A 22,061-nucleotide genomic window follows, 5' to 3' on the forward strand; every position below is an offset into this window, starting at 1 on the left:
AAGGGGCGATCTTTGCAACCAGAGGGAGAAAGAAAATAGGCCTACATTTCACAACAAGAATGGGCAGCGACTGCCCAACTGCAATATGCAAAAAGAATTTTACCCACAGGGAATACACTCTGACTCAACTCGACCAATTAACCATTTCTTTAGTTCAACTGGCCAGACGACTTCGAGCAGCAATGCTCCATTCTGGCACAGTTTCCCTCTATACAACTTCATTACACACTGTTAGTAATTCCATCTATGTACATTCAAAAAACCAGTTGGATGGACCGATCCTTTGAGCAAAATAAAAATTGTCTTCCTCCACCAAGCAACCAAAAATACCAGTATATGTCTTCTGCTTTTGCCATCGCCAAGCAAACAAATTGACGTAGTCAAGAAGCTTGTCAAAGTAATATAACAATTTATCAGACAATTTATGAGATTTTGTCTTACTTGTCTTTGCTTGTGCTGTGTCAATGCCACGCCAGCCCCGTTGCCTTGTTTTTCCTTTTCAGTGTATCATGCACATATAAAATCCAACTTTTCTTCCCCAAGAACTGACTGACAAATCCCGTATAGGATTTCAAAGAGCTGAAAAAATCATACTTCAACTGCTCTTTCCCTTTCTCACCCGTGATTAAATGAAGATCTCAAGCTTTCATCCGGTAACGTCCAAGAAAGCAAATGCCCACTGGAATCCCCACTTAATAACTGCTTCAGATCGCTTGTGAGGTGAAGGGCAGTAACTGGATGTTTATGAAACTTCAACACCTTGTGAAGTACCAACCTGTATTCCGGTACCTTATCACCTAAATGTAGCCCAACCGTAGGGTTGCTGCCTGATTTACTTAAATTACTCTCTTGATTGGAGATGTGAACCATTTGCCACACCTTAACTGCCCCACTCTGGTGGCCTGTGGCATACCAGTTTGTGTCTAGCCAATCTGAAAACGTACAACTTGTTATCGAGAGGATAGAATCAGATGGCAATTGGGATGTGTTAATCACTGCAAGGCAATCCCCATTTATGCTCCAAACAGCAAGAAGAATTCCAGCAGCTGTCACAATCTCTCCATTCAAGTCATTCACATAAATTGCTGAAACTGGCACTGGAAACTCCGGTAACTGCCTAATAAAAACCAAGGAGCTGAGGTCCCATACAATAACAGTGCAGTCATCAGATCCACTCACAATCAACATGTAAGGCTGACTAACGTGAAGGCATGTGATTTTGCTAGTGTGACCACTAAGCGCCTTCTCTAACTGCAGATGTTGTAAAGCACGGGGACCATCCTTGTCAATTCTCCAAACAGAAAGTAACCCGTCATCAGCACCTGTAACCAAAATTTGACCATCATGGCTAAAACCAGTACACTGAATCTGATTACTCCCGTGAAGATTCTCATGTGTTGAGAGGAGCTTATCTTGGTCATAGCTCAGTAATCTCAAGCTACGATCAGGAAAACCCCATGCTACATATTTGGTGTATGTTCTAGGTTTAAGCAAACTGTTTGTCCCTGCCACAAGAATTTTCTCATGGAAAGTGATGATCTGAGTAATGGCAGATGAGCTCTTGCGTATTTCATGTGGAACAAGATGGGAGGAGTACTTGAGTGGATTAGGAGGAATCCTTCTGTCAGACCGTCTTTTCACATGGGGTTTTAGGAACAGTTGTTTTGGTGTCTGCCCAAAATGGTTGATTTGTGCTAGAATGGAGGCTTTCATTGCGGGATCTGTAACCGAGTCTATGTCAACGCTCCCTTCATATGTGTAATGATAGAAAACATTCACAGCTTCTTCAGCAGCCTGTCAATCATAGATGAAATAAGTCACGTTATAAGAAGACCAAGGGACAACTTGGTGAGTAATGACAAAGGAAATCCAACAGATAGTTATTCCTGCAATTATCAAATGGATCACAAATTCAATCCAACCCCTTTTTTTTAGGAAACAAAAAAAAAATTATGTCCTTCAAATAGAGCCCTAGAAACAGAGAGCAAGCAGATAAGCAATAGGCAGGAAGCGAGGGGGTGAAAAAAGAGAGAATTATTTTCTGTGCTTGGTTTGACAGCAAAAGTGAACGAGCAAGAATTAATTAGATGTCGAGGCTGTTTTAAGATTTGCCTAAAGACCTTTTGGCCCCCAAGAAATTCTTCTCCACCAAGGGAAGCACGCAACAATGTTCATCAGAAAGAATACCAAAAAAAAAAAAAAAAAAAAAAAAAAGGCAAACTCTAAAGATATTTCAACTAGAGGAGGCTAGTTTATGGGCTGGGAAGAAACATGTAAAACTCTGTAGTCAGTGAATGACAATCGCAAACCTAGCATTCACTTCAAAGCTTTTGAGAGACAGAGGCCCAATTGGTTGCTGAGAAATTCTAGAATAATAGACCAAAATGCAAAACACAACAAAAAACCTGGGGAGAAGCACAAACAAAAACAACATTGGATCCCCATTTGTTTTCAGTCTTTTCTCATGGAATAGTATGTGCTCAACCTGTAAAGCTATATAGTTTTCTGACATATAGCAGTTTGGTTAGGAATGCATAACACACCTTCCCTCTCTGTTTATATCCAAATATGAGGTCTATCCAGTGATGCAGATTTTGAGAAACATAATCAGATTCCAACGCTTCTCGATGCTTCTTAATGAATTCTCTAGCACTTCCTTTGGCCCATGGAGGCAAGAAGACATCACCCACCTTAAGAAAGACCAATATTATAAGTTTACAATTTTAAATACCCAAAGCAAGGGAAAATGAATTGCACATAGTGGAAAACCAACCTTCTCTCCTGATTGTTTTTCTCCCAAGTCAAGGTGGAATCTATTTTCCAGGAATTCTGGCATGTAGAAGAATTCTGGAATCAATTCCTTCACATCAGATGTGTTGCCCTTCCCAGCAGCACTTAACCAAGTGTCTTTAACACTATTGAAAAGTCGATCAGCATGATCAAATTGCCCACCCTGCAGCTTTTGATTCTCTGCACTAAATGGTGGCAGGCGTAGAAGATAGAAGAGAACAATTCCAGCACTAGAATAGTGAGAACCATAATGAAATTTTGGAACCTCTGGATCATCCCAGCTCTCATATCTGAATAGGGAAAAAAATGAAAATAATAAATAAGCAGCAAAAAGAAAAAATAATGGCAGTTTATACAAAAAATTAACCTTTTCTTAAATTCCTCTTCCCCTTCTGGCGTCTGACAGCCCATTGGTTTGTCAAGCTTGCGAAATGTTTTAGGATTGGATAAATCCAGATTTTCACTCTCATAGTCTGCCAGTACCCATGGAAACACTGGATATTGGGTGAGATCACTGTATCCCCTCCCAGCCAATGTGTTCAGATGCATAAGGTATTGGAAATTACTAATTTCTCCATTTTGCCACCTTTTTGAGAAGGATTTAGCCACTATCTTAAATAAACGACTGCCTTCATTACTTTCTTGTTTAGTTGACCCAGAAATTGTAGTGTCCAACCTGTAGCAAGGAAGAAATTTTTGAAACAAGCCACGAGTTTTTGAGGACAAGGAAGAAACAATAGGACAATGTTAACAGGCACCACAGCATATGGAGATCAAGAATATAAATCCTTGATGATACCTAAGATATCAAAGGAAAAGAGATCTCTCGAAATAGATTTGGGGACACTATTATCCAGTAGCATGTGAAAACTGTAATACAAGCTATATATTCAGCAGACAGAGACACAAAACCAATCTAACCAGCTATTTATTTCAACAGCATCACTATTTCAGAGCATGTTTTAATATCAGCAGTAACTCAAGTGCATCAAGAGAATTGTAATGATGAATCCCCGTCATAGAGATACATTGACACCAAGACTACCGGAATTTTTCTAAACAAATTCACAATAGCATTGACTGGACCATGACAATCTGGCCGCAACACATTCACACATCTAGGTTATTTCATCACTTCCACACACCCCCAGCCCCCACAAGAAAAAGCACCTTTCTCCTCGAGGAAATAGGAATTCTATGAAGGTTCTTTAGGGTTGCAAAATCAGGTTAATAATAGTTAACTGAAGGTATTTGAGCAAGCAGGTAATGTACTACCATTCAATGCACATAGACAGTTAAGCATGAGAGGCTCCAATGAACATTTGAACATTTGAAAATGGGATTCAGAAACATTTGAGAATATTGCATGTATCATGAACAATTTTTGTACACAATTTTACATTCTTTACGTTTCCATTTCTTTGATAACCAAGGAGGAAGTTGATCTGCTTTGGAATCACAGACTTAACATCATGACATGCATCTAAACACCAATGTTATTATTTGAGATGGCATAGCTATTCGAAGAGGCCATATCTTATATGAAAAATAAAATTCTATGATACAATAAAACTTAGACAAGTCAATTCACCATCTACCATCAAAACATTACAAAAACCAAAGCATCAAGCCATTTCCCTATTTTCAAGTAAGACGCAGCAAATTATTATTTGAAATGGCATGGCCAGTTGAAGAGGCCAACTTTAATATAAAAAGGAGAACTATAACATGGTAAACTTAGACGACACAACTCACAATCTACCATCAAATAAAAACAAGCACCAGGACGTCAATTGTTACAATACTTCTCACCATTACCCACTCGTTCAAGTAAGACGCAAACCTAAGACTTATTGAACCTACTCAACTCCTTAAGAGTATCACCCAAAGCCTATGGCAACTATTATACATTTAAAAGATGTCAAAAAAAGTAATAATAACATTTGCCTTCCACTGGGATGGAGAGATTTGATAGTTTATATGTTCTGTTTGATAGATTAAATCCTAAATCAAAGATTGTTCTGAATATCAATTAAGTTCTCAACCACATTCATGAAAATACTGTATCATAAATCGAGTCAATCAAAGAATAAGCTAACCTTCATTCAAGCACTTTAAACAAAAACCATCTATAAATCCTTCATTTGAAATTCTTCCATCCGAATAGCAGTTCATATATTCTAATGTTACAGTCACAGGTTAGGAACAGCATCTAATGACAATATTAGCATATAACACATCAAGAATAAAGTTCATACCCTCCCAAAAAAAACTAACAAATGCAATTGGCAATCAATTGCATTCATGTAAAAACATAAAGCCTGTGATAATGAAAAGTAGTCAGCAGTAAAATTTCAGCAGCATGGGTTAGTGTACAATACTTACATGCTATTCCTTGGAAGATTCATGGCAACCAGATTTTTGAAGACTTCTTCTCTCTCTTTTTTGTGGAACACCAGAAGATCATTACACCCGTCCATGCTAAATATCTCAATAGCAACAGGTCGAAGCTGGTAATCCCGTTTCAAAATCTCATGAACGCTGTTAAGCTTCCACATATTCCAAGGATGAGGAAGGTTGCCACTAGTACACACTTTCTCCTTGCCCCATGCACCGCCATTATAGGCCCATGCTCTTGCCCCAGCACATGTCTTAACCATTGTGCTCCAGGATGAAGTTGACTTGGACTGGAAATCCATACTGCCAGTAACGTCCTTCTTAACACCCAAAGCCTGATCAATAACAGAGAGTTCATCTTCGCATTCCTTTTCACATATGCACCCAGAATCATCAATGTAAAAGTTCTCAATTATATACAAACAAAGTTCCCCAATCAAAAATATACCATCATGTTTGTCAAGACCCACAACTCGCTCACAGTTATATCTGAATCGTATCTTTTCAAGAGGCTCCAAATATGGTCTAATGAGATATTCACCATTATCATTCAGTTCCTTATCTGATTTATCTTCTGAGACTTTAAAATCATCAATTTTATTTGAAGATGAATACCTCGGGGATCCTATGTCAGATTTTCCATACGTGCTCTCTGTTACTGGAGCAGAAAGTGTAGTAGACTTAACACCAAAGTCAGTAGCTGAATGAAGGCTTGCATCATTTATACTGCTAGCTCTATCATCATTCCATCCACTCTTCACAGAAGTTGCACCTTTTGCATCATCTGGATCCTTAAAAAATTCACTATACATCTCATCAACACCATTCTGTTCAGCTTTGTCAGTCAAAAGATTGAAAAATAATTCAGAGTCAGTATCAGACGCATCAGGACTATCCCCATGTTTTCCCTTGGACAACTCCACTTCTAATTCAAACTGCCCATTGAGAACATTTTGGATGGTGTCGATCCTCAACTTGCAACGTTCAAGCTTTTTGCGCATTCTGTATGGGCCTTCAATGGGACAAAGCTGCCATTCAGGTTCTTCAGTTGAAGAGGATTTACTCAGTGGGAATATCCCACGCTCATGTACAAGTTGTTGGAGAAGGGTTTGCCACTCACTTTCAGCATGGAGAACCCATCCATATTTATCTTGGCGGACAACTCTCAACTCAGTAGACATTGCATCACGAACCATTTCCAGTGCATATCTTCTTTCAGTTACCTGCTCCCAATGCCGTAGGTCTAGCTTCAAAATGTCTCGTGACCTTCTCCCCATTTCCCTCTTAAGACGACCCTCCAAACCTTTTATTCTCACCCCTGGAAATTTTGCTGATCCAGCAATATACTGGTGCCACATAATCAATGCACATTGCTCCAATACTTTTTTGACTATTTGTTCAGAATTCTCAAGCCACTCAAAGAAAGCAGACAAGCTTCCTGTCAATAATCTGTCAAAACCCCCATGTAGTACATCCATTTGCTGTCCATGGTTTGCTTTGCAGACAAGCAAATCTTCTAGTGCAGCTCTTCGATGCACCAGTAGATACTTGACAATATCAACAGCCACATTCTGAACATTTCGCCTTTGGTCACGCAGAATATATACTAGATTTACAAGAAGACAGCAATTTAAATCAGTATCAAGATTGCTGGGACAGAATATGATGCGCCTGTGAGCAACTAATAACTGCAAAACTGTGCAGATATCAATTCCTGAATCTTCTTGTGAAGCATTAGGGGTAAATCTCTTCTTGGGTTCAATATGCAATCCTAATGATGAAAGGAGATCATCTTCTCCAATGGTGGCCAGGAAAGATGGCAGGAAACAGTACAGTATCATACGATTTGTGTTCTTAAAAAGTGAATGAACATAAGCATCGATTTGCCTACTTCCTCTAGTTATAGACAGAAGACTCTTTCCTACAGGAGCTGCTTCTTCGATTCGGCCATCTTTATTTGCCAATTGTAACATTGACAAAAGGAATTCAAGAGTTTTCAGCACCACCGCAGGTTGAGGAAAAGCGCCCATATAGACACGATCAACAATCATCCAACATAATGCATCTAAATTTGAGGACCATCGACTTTTATCCAACTTCTTCTCATCTTCCTCATCATCACGCAGAAGTCGCCTTTCAACAAAGTTCATCAGCCTGCTAAGACACAAACCCTGGAAAACTAGCACGGATTCAGCATCAATATATAAAGGTACCATTTCTAAGATGCCTTCTATAATCTGTGCTGCTTTCATCTGCTCAGTGATAAAATCAGAAAGAACTTCAGCCATAAAATCTAAGACAGCTGTAGCTCCTGCAGAACATGGACCACCCCCATAACCAGAATCATCAATATCAAGGAGCAGCTTTGCACTGACTAAATATGGTGAGATTGCAGAAGATGTTCCATGAGTAGACTTCGAATCTGGAGATGCATCATATTCACTAGCAGAAACATAGGACTCCATGGAAAGAGTAGCTAGTGACGAAGCTTTGGATTCATTTTGATTTGCACCTCCAAGCCAGGATGTCAATGCAACAACCGGAGATGAAGAGGACGTAAGAGGGTTTTTTGAAGTTGACTTCTCAGATATTATGGGAGAGTCAATTATGTTTACCGATGCAGAACTCTGGGAATCTTCCAGTTGAATGGAATCCATAGTGCCATCAATATTTCGAATATTTGATTCACTTGAGCTAGAGGTGGCAGACACCAAGTCAACAATATCCCCATCCAAGTTCTGAACAGTTTGCACACCTTGAACTGATTGTTTCAAATCTTTTTGTAGATCAGTGATATTCATCTCCAATTTATCATCTGCCAGATAATTTTGAGGCACAGCCATGTCATCAGAACTTGCACTCACATGTGCTTGAGGGAAGCTTCCAACACTAGTGGACGTTTTGGCAGATTGTTCCTGTTCATGAGGCAGACTGGAGAACGTATTTTGAGAACTGCTAGTGTCATCAGAATCATTCAAATTCTTCTCCTCTGTCTTCTCAGAAAGTGTCTTTGACATATTCACGGCAGAAGCTGCCCTGCAAATTAAAGAAAATTACAAAACAAAATTAAAGCTTAATAAAAATGTATAGTTGCATGTAAGTAAACAAGTAAAACCTAGATTCTTGATTCAATAAATTCTGGACAAAGCAGTACTGAGGAAAACAAATGGTACAAAACTTAAAGACAACTGAAAGAACAAACCTAATGCATGAAAAATAAAGTTCAATGCAACTTTCAAGAAATTCAGGCCTTCTGCAAACAGCAGAAAAAGGTGGGCACATTTTTGCCAGATCAACCATAAACCTTAGGACTGAGGTTGCAGCAGCAGGAGCTGATGCCTCACCGCCCATTAAGCGTGCTGCATAAGTCTTATGCATCAGAGCTTCACCCTGAAGCTCTCCTGCCATGTCTGCATTTCCCTCCACGAGCTCTGCTACAATGCTAGCACCAACCTGGGAAAGATTGCCAGTTTGATGAGCAAATGTTAACTGCATCCTCAACCTATCAAATGTAGATTTTGTCATTGCAATCACAGATTCCAAAAGTTCCACAAATTTCAAGTCCACATAACTTCCATCACTTGGTATAAGGCCATGAAAATCTAGCATGCGGACCTCTGGTAATCTTGGGTAAACAGGCTTTCCAAATACCAAACAGAACAAAATGTAATATATATCTGGAGAATCATAAAAACTTGGAAGAACCCTCATCAAACCCTGATAACCACCACTGGTGCGAAATTTAAGTGCAAATGTAGGAGAAGAAGCAAGACATACACCAAGAAGAGTCATGATCCATCTCATGCTAGTAGGATGAACAGCTTCATCGAGAAAATATGTTATCAATTTTGATGATACAATCTTATGCCACTGCTCTAGCAACTCCTCTGATTTTATGGTTACTTGTAGATCAATAAGCATCTCTAGCAGCATATTCCTTACAATTACATGCTTACCCATTGATTCTCGCATTATTTGATGCCGTGGTTTCAGGTCAGGAGGATCAAACGTCATTATCACAAACCTAACCACATTTTCAAGTTCAGACACCAAAAATCCATCTTCCAAAATGACCCCAAGCAAAACAACCAATTTTTCTAAAACAGAAACTTCAACATCACCACGTTGCAGAGTCACAAGTAAATGTTGAACAAGGTCAATTCGCCGCAGAACTGTGAGGTTATGATTCCTGTACCAGTGCATAGACACTAAATGCTCCAGAAATCCCAGAAGAGCAATTTGAATTGGAACTGGAGCTGTTACCCATAATGTCCAGTCCAACAAGACATGTTCTACCATGTCCGCATTTGACAGGACAATGCAATTTGAGGTTTCAACTGGTATATCAGAACTTTCTAGTTCTGATATATGGCTAAATGAATCTTTTTGAGCAGAGTAATCATCCATATCTCCATGAGATCCAATAGAAGAAGTTTCGTCATGAAATTTTGACAAGCTAAGATCCTCAAGTCGAGCTTCCTGCATAGTTGCTGCAGTAGACAAACTAGTTTGTGTGTTTTCCAACTTCTTTGGTTCAGAAAATGAAGCTTCACATGCAGCAATTTGGAAAAAGATCTCAAGAGATTGCATGTCAAATAATGACATCCTGCGACGCAAAAATAGAGCTAGCAAATGGTATCCCCTGTATGTTTGCATGTCTCTCACATTCTGGGGATTCTGATGAAGCGCACAGGCAAGTAATGTCAATGCCATGTGAAGCATATCCCTGGTTTCTGCAGCTTCAACAAGGGCCAGGACAACAGCCATTCCACCAACAGGGCGGATTGTATCTCCAATCACACTTTGCCTACAAACATAAATATCTCCAAGAAGACGTCCAAATCGTGGTATACCTGAAATTAAGAGAGACATAGAGAGAGAATCAAGAAAAATATTCTATTAGCATCCAGAAATGCTCTGAATAAAGTTAAGGCACCCAATTGTTTTAAATATTAAATCAGGTTTTGTTTGCTCACCCCCAATAGGAGAAGCAGCAGCTGACATAGGATCAACCAGATTGAGTAAGGAGAATGTCCCAGAAGCCCGAATAGCTTCAGTACAAGTTCCATCAAATGCAAATATAAGCTTCTTTCCAGAGAGCTGGAATGAAAGGTTTGCTAACCTATCCAAATCCCAAACAATACCACTACCATCTGATTTAGAATCCCCAGGCTTGCCAACACTTTCGCCCTTTTGTGTGTTTGCCAACAGCACATCAGCATCTAATGAGTCCAAGATGGCCATGCTACCACCACCACAAGCCTGGTTAGGGACAAAGCGCAGAAGATCCGAATCCTGGAAGAGTCCTCTATATCCTCGACCAAGAATATACATGAAACATATACACCCTGGAGTAAGCACCTCCTCAAAAAGATAGCAAGAACGGAGTTTCCATGTCAAGTCACTAACTCTAGCACAACTAGGTGGTGTACCAATGATCACCTGTAAGGGTTTTCCAGGAGGAGAAGGAGAATATCCCAGTTTCCCTGTGTGCCTCAGCTTTCCATTAAGGTACACATATGCAACACTAGCCTGAAATAATCCAGCAAGTGCATTTGGTTTGCTGTGAACAATTGCAAGGTGATGCCACCTGCCTTCCTCCAGTTCTAATCCAGGAAAAGACAAGGAAGAGGAGTTGCTGGTAGCAAGGGTTAGAACACCATCCTCCCGAAGATAAAGCTCTGCAAAGGACATGCTTTCATTATTTGCTGTACCAACAGAAAATATCCGAAGAATATGACGTTCATTGAGCTGCCCATTAGAGCCACCATGCCTCTTTAAAGAGCCAACTTTAGAAGGTTCTGTTTCCTTCGTTTGTGATTTCAAGAAATTTCTGAACTGAAACCAACATACAAATGAATATCCAGCTACTGGAGGCCATGATCTTTCTCCCAGAGAAACCTGAACAGAAGCATGGCCAATCTTACTCATGTCCATCTCCACAAATGGCGCAAGAGAAACATTTTCTGAAGCCATATCCTCCATTAGTATTAACCTTTCCATCATATCAATAAGATTACGGCCTGAATTCATCAGCCTCATTTGCACAACATATCTAATAAGCAGTCGAAGTTCTGATGCAGACAACCTATCGCCGGAAATATAAACCTTAGTTTCCAATAAAGTTGAGAAATAAATAAGCAATGAAACACTCTCTAGAAAATATCAGAAATCTTACCTATATGCCCCAAGAACTTCCACGATCTTCAGCACATATGAAAGTAATGGAGATGAGCCCAAAAGGAAGGGGTGAATTGTCTCCAGTAAAAGTTCCACACAACCTACACAGATAAAAAATAAAAGAAGAAATAAATGGGCAACGAAACTAGTCAATAAAAGAGGAAAGAATAAAGAAGAGGAAAAAACTCCATTTCGCACCTACAGCTGTGAGGTTTTCCTGATTAAAGGGGCCAGCACGAGCAAGCCTCTCAACAAGGTTAAGCAATTCTAACTGCACCTTTGGAGTAAAGAGCAACAGTGAGCGGATCAGAACTCTAACAGCACCAGCATTGTACACTCGTTCCTTATCAGGATTAAACAGACCCGATGGAGTCATTATAAGAGAAGTAGTTGACTCAGATTCAATAATATCAGCAGGTAAGGAACTGTCTGATGATAAGAATGGTGGAAGCACAACTTCAAGGGCTAGCTCCAACAACAATTGTATAACTTGCTTTTCACACTCCACAGAAAGCAAGCCAGACTCAGCTAGAAGATCATAAAAAGTTTGGGATGATATAACAGAGTGCAATTTTGTCCTATTAATAGCATTATCACAAACTCCAGCAGTCATGAGGCGTAACAAATATGTAAAGACTTTGATGTGAACCACTAAAGAAGAGTCATCCAGCCCATCATCACCTTGAAAACTATGAAGTGTGGTCAAAAGAAGAGAAAATCCAGTGACTTCACCAAAGACCCTCTTTGCTGAATTGTTAGCTCCCAGTATGCGCCACAAGGCACCCATTGTGTCACATTTTGCATCATGTTCAAGCCTATATTGATGTCCAATGCTACTTGTAACCATTCCACTTTTGAGAACTTCAACAACTGCGCCTAATTCTTCAGGATGAACCTGGAAAATTAAAATGAAATAATTATTTTTGCAATGCCAAATAAAAACTAGGCACTTATCTGCTTTTTTCCCCAAAAAGGAAATACATATGTTTAGCTTTGCAGAAAACCTCTAATAATTATAATGACTATTTCACAGTCTGGAAAAATTCATGCCGGTACTACAATGTTCAAATGGAAAGAAGAATAATATGTCCTTTAAGCAATCCGTCCAAAGTCAAACCTAACAAAACTAAAATATTGGAATGCTTACAAACCTGTGCAACATCTTCTGTAATTAAACAAGACAATATCCGGAGGACCCCAGGACGATGAACATTAGACACCAACAAAGGAAGAACAATTGTTACACCATTAGCTGAACGAAATGATGCTTGATTGGCTTCAGCTTTCTTCACTAAAGAGACCAAGCAATCCCATGCAACATATATTGTGTCCTCAATTTCAAAGATGGGAAACTTTCCTGAACCAGATCCCATTAGCTTGGGTGAAGTAATAATAGAATCTTCACTGTCCATGTGTTTCTTCAAGCTGTTTGAGTCAGATTTTTTTTCAGACTGGTTAGGATTAAAACTTTGTTCATCTGGACCCAAAAGAAACTTGTGCTGCTTCAAATCATCTAACAGAACTTCCAGGACACCAACTTCTCGAAGGACTTTCTTGTACTGCTGATCAAATGACAAAAGCTTTACAAAGAAAGATAGTATTGTGTGCTTCAAATCTGGTGTTATCAGTTGTTGCAATAAGCAACAAAGTGAAAGCAATTCTTGTTCAGGAATACAATTCACCACAGTAACGGCATATTCCAGAATTTTCAAGATTATCTCTTGCAAGGAAGAAGGGAAACCAGACATATTTAGAATGAGAAGTGGGACAGTGCGTAATTGCTGACACAATTTATAGTTTTCAAGATGACTTGAGAATATCTTAAACATTCTATTTAGTACTTCTGCCTGCAGTTCTGTGCTGTCAGCCTTGAGGAAAATGTCTTGCAACATTTGGACTGCTTCAAGGTCCTTAACTTTTGTATTGTCCTTCTCCCAATTTTCATCACCAAGCCAATCAAAAGAAGGTGTATGACTTCTATTAGTGCCACTCCTGGAGAGAGAAGCTTTTGGACCTCGGGCCCCAGATGATCCTGCAGGTTCAGCTGGACCTATTTGAGACAGGTGAACAAGAACATCAAGCAACCTAGATAATGCAGGTGATAAAGGTTGCACTAAAGGTTCTTTTATTGTTAAATCCCTTCTCTCCACATTATCATGTGGATGAGAACTGTCTAAACTATATTCTTGGTCATCAGAGCTTTTTACATCAATAGACTGAGCACCATGATTTTGTGGCATGGAAGACAGAACCAATGCGAACTGAACAAGGAACTGATAACCATGGGCATTATGTATATCTTCCCTGAGCCTGACACCACCAGCCTCTACAATTCAGAATAGAATAAAGATCAGAACTGAAACACGTATAGAAATCCTAAAGCAGGAATAATCCAAATTTCAAAATCATAACATAAAAAATAAGCATTTCCTTTTCTTTTTCATTTCAGGAATTTAAGATCATGACACTCGTATGAATGGAGTTCTTATGATTGCTCTAACAAAATTCAAGAAGGAAATTGATGGACCAGTTACCAGGTCTATATGACAATTCCACACATTCAAGCAACATATCCACAATGCCCATAGTGTAGGCTGAATCACCAGACTCTGGATTAAAATCTTTAACTGCCATTAAGAGAACTTTTATCTGCATGTAAAATATTAATATATTATCCACTAAACAAGGTGTTGAACAGATTAAATAGGACTAGAAAAATATAACAGCTACTACAATCAGAAACAATAAACAGTGAATAGATTGTGTAGAGAAATCTTTCAACTGAAGCTCTAATAGAAAAAGGACTATTGATTATGTTCAGTGAACAGCATATGCAGCATAATCCGATCAAAAGATAAGCATCAGTTCAAGAGAAACATGTGGCAAACATCAATATTCAAAAGCAAGCCATAGAAGACAATCAACTACATTATGCAGACCCACAAAAGTCATTATTGTTGCAGTTTTCTTTTAATGATTAGCATTTATATAACTATTATAATTGCTAATCTGGAATGTGGAAAACTATGGTACCCAAAATATAAGTTAGTGACACACTCATGCCAGGATGCAGTACTTACTAGAAATTGATGTGACAGGGACATACCACTTAGCCATGATACTACAATAAAACCACTTGGCTTAAGCCACAGAAATAAGTCTATGTTTTCCCTTTCAAGGTTCATTTGTGCCTGAATTCCCAAAACAAATAACAAGGCCAAGTTTTTGAAACTAAAATTGTTCAGTTTTGGAACCAAACAAAATTCAGTACAAAGTATCAATCACTATTTCTGGTTAAAAAATATGAGAACCCAACTCAATGCCGGTACTTGCATAGAAAGAGAATAGAATCACAGATGGGCCACAAATCCATTTAGGCCTGTGTGAATCATGACACCAGACCACACCAAAAAGGAAGTATGCGCCCTCTTTTTTACATTTTCTCAAGGACTAAACATTTGCAAGACAGATAAAAACATGAAAGCTTGTTTTATGTCCCCGTTCCTTGCAGCATTGAAATTCTATACCTCGGTAATTGATAGCATTTCTTTTCTTTCAAAATAAAAATAGAAACAGAAAAACTCTTTACCTTAATAATATTCAAATCAATATTTCAACTTCGCATTAAAGTGGAAAGCAAGGAATAAATCAGAAGCAAGTATTTGGGGTAAAAAAAACCATCACCCCTTTGCTTTAAAAAAGAACGTAATCGTTTCATTATGAGTAATTAAAACCTATGTGCACTTGGATACAGTAAAGATTTTATTTAGGTAAGCAAAAATAGAAACAAACAAAACTGCACAAAGTGACAGTGTAGACAATAGATATCATACTTGAGAATGTCCTACAATGTTAAAAAATATATTGAAAAAGAAAAAATTAAAACATGCGGCATAACATAAATAATTTCTTTAACTCTGTTATATGAGAAAACTGCATTTAGATTTTTCATGTGACACAAATTTCTGGACTAATGCATGGAGACTAAACTTTGTTCCTTGTATAAAAACATTGCAAATCCTAGTAACAGTTGTATACATATTGTGCATGTAATTTATTGTAAATCCTCTAATATAGGTGGGGGAATGAGAAAACAATAGTCAAATTACAATCCCCAAATGAACCCTATGCTTTTCAAATGTGTCATATTATGTATAAACATAAATACCAGCTGATGCTTGCGGATATATCTGGCTGTGCTCCCATTGTCGTTGACCAAAAGTAACCCAAGTATCTGGAAAAACATCCAAAAAAGCAAGAAAAGCAAGTTTTAACTATAAGGCCATAAAGCATTCCAATATTTTAAATATGACTTTAACTTTCATTTATTTATAGGCACATCCAATGCTGCATAAGCATTAAAACACAGGTGATCTACCTGCATTGCATGCCTATAGAGTTGCAAGCTGTGCAGTGGAACAAGGCCTTCTTTGTACCGAGAGAAGACTGTTAAAGAACCAGTAGCAACCATCTGAAACAACAACTGAAGTGAATCATCCTCAACCAAACTCTGTCCCGCTGAAGGATGGCTTGCCAATGCTTTCATAATATGTACTATCCTTCCCTCCACCTGCATTAACAGAGATATATAGTAGACAAGAAAAAAGGCATTCTTCAGGATGTTGTACACACAACAGCTCAGTCATTAATATGCAGTCTCAGACGACAGGCGGGCACGTAGAGTGTTAGGAGCCCATGAATGAATTGTGACACAACTTCAACTCAAGCAATATACCGCCTGATTGCTTAGGTCCATTTTCAGTTTGTCATCAAAGAGGAAATTCTCCTATGTCGGGGAAGATATTGAAAGACTAAATTACTTTCAGTAAACATGTTGAAAAGTTAAATATTTCCACCTCAAATTATTGAACATTTTTAAGCCAGTTAATTTTCCCACAAAGTAACATAGCATATGTAACAAATCAAAATATCATGTAGAACCGATTAGGCTAGACCTAAGCAGCTCCATTCCACTAAAATATCCATGTAAAGCATCTTGTTATTTTAGACCTACATGCTGTAATTTCACTGTAACAAGCCCTTTAAAGGTTCCCATCTCAGGAAAACTCGGGCTATGCAATTGTCGAGTTACCCACCGCCTAGTGCAAAACACTAATGCAAATCTTGGAGCAATATTACACACCTGAGTGGCTTATACACATGCGGTATGTCCGGCACCAAGATTACATCCAAGCACTTCATAACCAACTTTACAATGCCAAACCCTCATATCATGTTATGACATAAGTTTATGCAATTTTTTTCCTTGTCTTCAACTAGAAAATAGAATGAAAAAACCTTTTGACATCTAAATCAAGGTTAAAGGTGCCCGCCTTCTTGGAGCTGCTATAAATATTCATATTAGTTCAAAATGTATGAGCAAAAAAGTGTCAGATGATCAACAGAAAGCAAGAATGCATAACGAGGTGCATAAGCTACAGAAGTCTAGATGTTCCTTAAAATGGTGGGATATAATGTAATGAGTTATCAAATCAAAGACAATTTGCTCAGCAACCAATTAAGGGGGAAAGAAAGGTTTACAGGTTTCACACGCTCCAAGCACACAGAGCAAAGGGGGAAAAAAAACACAGTAGCAGTTTTGTGTGTGCATGCTCATGCAGCAGCTAGGGAGGCAAGAAAATATATAGAGAGAGTACCTCAAGCCGGCGAACATGCGCAACATCACCAAGATCTTTTTCAAGTAGTAATGGCACTTCAGAGTAAGTAACCTTTTGCCTTTGATTGACTTGAGGACTCAGAAAGGAATTCAGAATATGAATAAGACAGCATAATATCCCAGAATCAAGAAGGGATTGTTTATCAATAGGCTGCAAGAGATAAAACTTAGTTATAGCAAAGTTGCAACAGAATAAGAAGTTCCACGCAGGAATTATATTCATATGAAAAAATATCTCTTGATCTGTAACTACATATGATTCTTTATTTATTGCACATAATATCAACTTCAATTCCGACACTCATCAATAGTCACTTGACTGCATGATTGTATTGAAGAATAATCTAAAACATAGTATTAGATTAAGATATTGCAGAGAAGAAGCAAGTGACACATACAGCTAAAACGATTTTTGTTTGCTTGATTGTTCCAAGAGTTAAGGCAAGAGAAATATACCCCAGATACAAGGACCTCTATAGCAGTTAATAAATTTGAACCGGGACTGATGACATCCTGAAGAAAAGCATGCAGAATAAATCAGTGAACAAGAGATCACCAGGAAAAAGCAAGAAGAGAAAAGAATAGCATTTGATTAAACTGCAAAGCTAACCTTTGTGCCTTCTGAAAAAAAATTTAATAGATTCTCTACATCCAAAGATCTTGTTTTGCTGCTGATCTTTAACTTCTCAACATCAGTGACAAAGGCTCTTCCCACAACAAAAGAGAAAATATGTGTTTCAACTAACCTGTGATTCATCAAAAAAGACTCCATAAAATGTTCAACATGCTGAATCCTACATCAAGTACATAGAGTAGAAACCTTATATAAAAAATAAAAACAAGTAACCGATTCCAATGCTTACACGCAATTAATGAAAATAAAAGCTAGATACTGTAGAGAGCATCTACAATCTTTATATATCCGATATTCTGACATGCATATGAAAATAGAAGGTGGATATTCTAGAGAGCAGAAAATTGAGTATCATACAACTGAGACAGCTATATTAATAGCAAAATCTTATAAATTTGAAAACATAAAATTTACATGTGATATCAAAATGTGGAAAACCAACATGACCTCCATTGAACTTTGTAGGAGTTGCACAAATTAATTTTGTACAAGACAGAATTACAAGATTAAATGAACCATTAAACAATGTTGTCAACAGTAAGAATATGTTCAGACGAAACAGCTTAAGAAAGTGCATCTTGAATAGCAAAACCAATAGAGATGACAACCTTACTTTTTGTAGTAACAAAAAGTACTAAAAAAATTCAAAAGGCCAACCCATGTAAAAGAGGATTCTTGGGACAAAAAGTTGTCCATGTACAACACAACGGATATACCACAAGACCTGTCATACATAAGAGTCTAGAAGTTCCATCAAGGCCTGTGCAAACATGCAATAACAAGCAGTAAATTGCGAGTGTAAAGAGCCATATATCTCTAATTATGGACACGGAAGCAATAATATTAATAACAACTTTGGGGAGGAATAATGTCCATACATCGTAACTAATTGGGCTACATTAGCATGTTGCTTCACTAGTCTACAAAAAGTATCCACAGTAAAATTCAAGGCCGCTTCTTTCTCCTGCATGAACAATGAAAGACCATTACCACCTATTATTGTTTTATAGCAAATGGTGAGTTTTATCTTAAATATATTACAGTAATTGAGAAAGTACGAAAGAATGCCAAGAAAAATTTCTAAACAAAAAAAGTTACCTTTTCGGAGCTGGATGAACGGAACTCCTCCCAAAATCTCTTGAAGTCCAATTCCAATTCATGTCTGTCTCTGTTTAAAAAAAAAAAAAATACACATGCAAGATTGTAATGCACACTTTTGTTCAAACTGAGTACTCTATTGACTAGTAATAAGCCAAGGTTTTGTGATAACAATAGTAAACAAAAAGCCCAATTACTTGGACTTGGAGATAGGTGTGAAATAGAGATATGTTTTCAGGAGGTCGACCCAGTTATTTTGTAAAATATTCATAGGCTTTTTGAACTGCTTAGAAGTGTCAAATGCCAAACCTGTGCCCAATTATACTAAACAAGAATTTTAGTATAAAAGGAAGAGTTGGAAACTTTAGGGGGCTATTCCATTACCTTTAACAATCAGCAAAGAAAATATTAAAAATAAGGAGAAAGATAAATACAAAGCCGAGACAAGATAATCTCCTCCACATAAACTGTAAAGTACAAACTGTTTAAAAAATGAAAAAAATGTATGCTAACAATCAAAGTAACCAAGAAGCTAAAATTTACAACAAAAAAGTATTCTATTTGATAGGTAAGGCTACAACTTTGACCCATTACAGCCTGACCCATCTCTGCACCACTACAACCAGAGTCCAAGGGCATAAAAATTTTTCTTAATGCCTATTTCTCGAAGCATCCCAAGCGTTGTGTTCTCTTTGTATTTTAAGGACATTAGATATTCATACGAAGGCAAAGAATTTATCATCAGTGTCTCATATGTAACAAGGACGAAAATGCAAGAGATAACTACTGCTCACTTTCTGCATTAAATGTCACCTATGCTGCGCCTCACACATTTTCGCTTATTACTATAATCCAAAAACCTTCAGATAAACCATATATCCTTAATTCAACTAACACTCCTAATCAGTGTTGGCAACCTTCAATGACCTTCACATATAACAACACCACATATTTACTGATATATACATACACGAAGTGGATTCTAACAAGCACAAGAATCTGTTTAAGACTAAAAACTCCCTCCCTACCATCCAAATCTCCAATCACATGTAGACTAGCAGCAGCACCTTCATCTTGCAAGTCATTGATCCATCAAAAGAGTAGCTATAGATGCTGTCTTTGATCATCTCCACAGTTTTTCAAACCACAGCTAGAGAAAAGTAGACCATCTTATTTACACCAATTCATGTAGGAGGCTTAACTTCCTTAATGAAACATGTCAACTGCTAAAATTCAATCTTCAGCTTTCATATATAAAAGAAATAATAAATTGAAGGAGATACAAGCTAATATAATGAGATGCAATTGGATGATATATTATCATCCAACTAAGGATCTCCCCATCAAACCAAAAATATAATCTAACAATTAGCATGGCAATTATATGCCTTCCAACAACATATCCAACTTAGCCAATATGGAAGTGAAGAGCATGGAAAACATGTCTTAAGCATAAATTTAAAGCCTTTTTCCTCTTGACTCACCAACTTTTACTATCATCCTATATATGAAGGTTCACATTGGCTTTAGTCCCTCCATCAAATAATGAGACACCCTTGATGGGCACTTTCTTCTTCTTCTTCTTCTTCTTCTTCATACATTAAATAGGTACCAAGACGAAGCTAACAGCCATAGAGTTAATATTAATAGAAGATTGTTTTGGGGTTGGGCAGATGGGAAAATCAATATCAACATCTGCTAGAATGCTAGTTAAAAAATTTTCTGTCTGTTTACGTACTTCTTCAACGACAGATAAAGGATACATACGAATTTGTTACTTCAATATTCATCAAAAGCGATGAAGTGCCAAATTGTAGTGATAAAGTAGTGGAAAGAACTCATCTCATCTATTTCCGTTATATATCAATGTCAAGTGCAGTCAACGCAGATTATGTTTTGATTTTCGAAAAAAACTAAAATATTGGAACAAATGCACTACTAAAACCATGCAAAATCAATCATCTGCTGAGATCGGATAACAAAAATAAATAAATAAACAAAAGCAAAATGGAGACAAACCTGGCAGGAGACGATCTGAAGTCATAAAGAGTTGCAGGAGAGGCATTGCTATCGCGATTGGATAAATAAGCTGATGAAGAAGAGGAAGACGAAGAGGCAGCAGTGGCAGAGGAACTAGTGGCTGGAGATTGAGTTAACCCGACCTTCTCTTTTATGTCCTTAAGCAATGATGTCCATTTCATCGTTGGTTTCTGGATGCGCCTTCTCTGCCTCTCTCTCTCATCCGACAATCAACGACCCTTCTTCTCTACTCCTCCAGGCACCAGATCCGACCCTTCTAGATTTCTAATCTAATCTAGAAGGTCCCCTTCACAATCAGCAACAAAAAGGATTATTCAAGTAAATCGCATTACAAACAAATTGAACCGTTTGAGCTCGAAAACGGTGGATCGAAGTCGATTTTCCAAATGAAACAAAGGATCTGTAAATTTAATTTCTTCGCTTTTTCTGATCTATTTGCGTGTTCTTGTCTTTAATTCATTCCCTTCTAAGTTTCCTTTTTTTTCTTTTCGCTAGTGTATTTAGATATTTGAATTTTTTTTTTCTTTTATTGAAATGTTATGTAGGAGCCCTAGAATGGAGGAAAGAGCTGAACTGGAACGCGACTTGAAAGGCAAGAAATGGCGATGGTGATGATGATTACGACGACGAAGAAAGAACACGAACGAACCCTTTCTCTTTCTCTTTCTCTCTCTGCTGTTTTTGGACGGCCTCTCCGCGCCTTGTTTCTCGCTCTATATTCCTCTCTCTCTCACACACTTGAGAAATTATGTCTTCGATATTGTTTTTATTTTTCTTTTCTTCATTTTCTCTAAAAAATAAATTAAAAAATTTTCTACGTTCACACAACAATTTCCTTCTCGGCCACGTCAGCATGTATCCACGACACTGGTACTTCCACGTGGCACGTTGATATTGTCGGAGATAACGTGATTGCCTCGCTTCGGTCTTCAACCTTGTATTAAAACTCGGCCTGTTCGTCAGAGGCTTAACAAGAAAAGAAAAGAAAAGAAAAGAAAGCTTCCCTGATTAATATTTTTTTTAATAAAAAATAAAAAAGAAAACGTACTGGTTGCTTTATATGGCTATTTGTTTTCTGGTCGGCTTTTTAATTGCAGGTGATGTAACTTTTGCTTATTTCTTAATCACAAAGGCAGATCATGTAGCTTCTATGGAGTGTATCCTTAGATATTATTATTTATTAATATTATTATTATTAGAGAAATTATTTATTATATGCTGAAATGGAACTTGCATGAACGTTTC

The 22,061-nt window shown here is 37.7% G+C and overlaps 1 protein-coding gene across 2 annotated transcripts; it reads right to left on the reverse strand.

The window, feature by feature from the left end:
• Nucleotides 1-25: 25 nt before the first annotated feature.
• Nucleotides 26-21,567, reverse strand: LOC149496447 (protein SPIRRIG-like). Of its 2 annotated transcripts, XR_016320938.1 has the most exons (20): nt 20,796-21,567; nt 18,777-18,846; nt 18,557-18,642; nt 17,655-17,790; nt 17,501-17,557; nt 17,025-17,195; nt 15,746-15,937; nt 15,536-15,601; nt 13,902-14,016; nt 12,519-13,693; nt 11,566-12,262; nt 11,366-11,468; nt 10,164-11,275; nt 8,390-10,040; nt 5,176-8,223; nt 3,158-3,466; nt 2,774-3,080; nt 2,544-2,690; nt 442-1,794; nt 26-343 (listed from the first exon to the last, which is right to left on the reverse strand). XR_016320938.1 is itself a non-coding variant. In XM_089721710.1 (19 exons), exons 1-19 carry the CDS (start codon nt 20,975-20,977, stop codon nt 616-618), a joined length of 10,803 nt encoding a protein of 3,600 aa, XP_089577836.1. In that variant the 5' UTR covers nt 20,978-21,567; the 3' UTR covers nt 26-615. The 2 variants fall into 2 exon arrangements, 1 of the variants encoding a protein (XP_089577836.1); XM_089721710.1 differs by having other exon boundaries at nt 26-1,794.
• Between the last annotated feature and the right edge of the window lie 494 nt (nt 21,568-22,061).

The sequence above is a fragment of the Jatropha curcas genome, chromosome 5 (genome assembly GCF_041381405.1).
Source record: "Jatropha curcas cultivar XTBG-Jc1 chromosome 5, XTBG_Jcur_1.0, whole genome shotgun sequence".
NCBI classification, from domain to species: Eukaryota; Viridiplantae; Streptophyta; class Magnoliopsida; order Malpighiales; family Euphorbiaceae; genus Jatropha; species Jatropha curcas.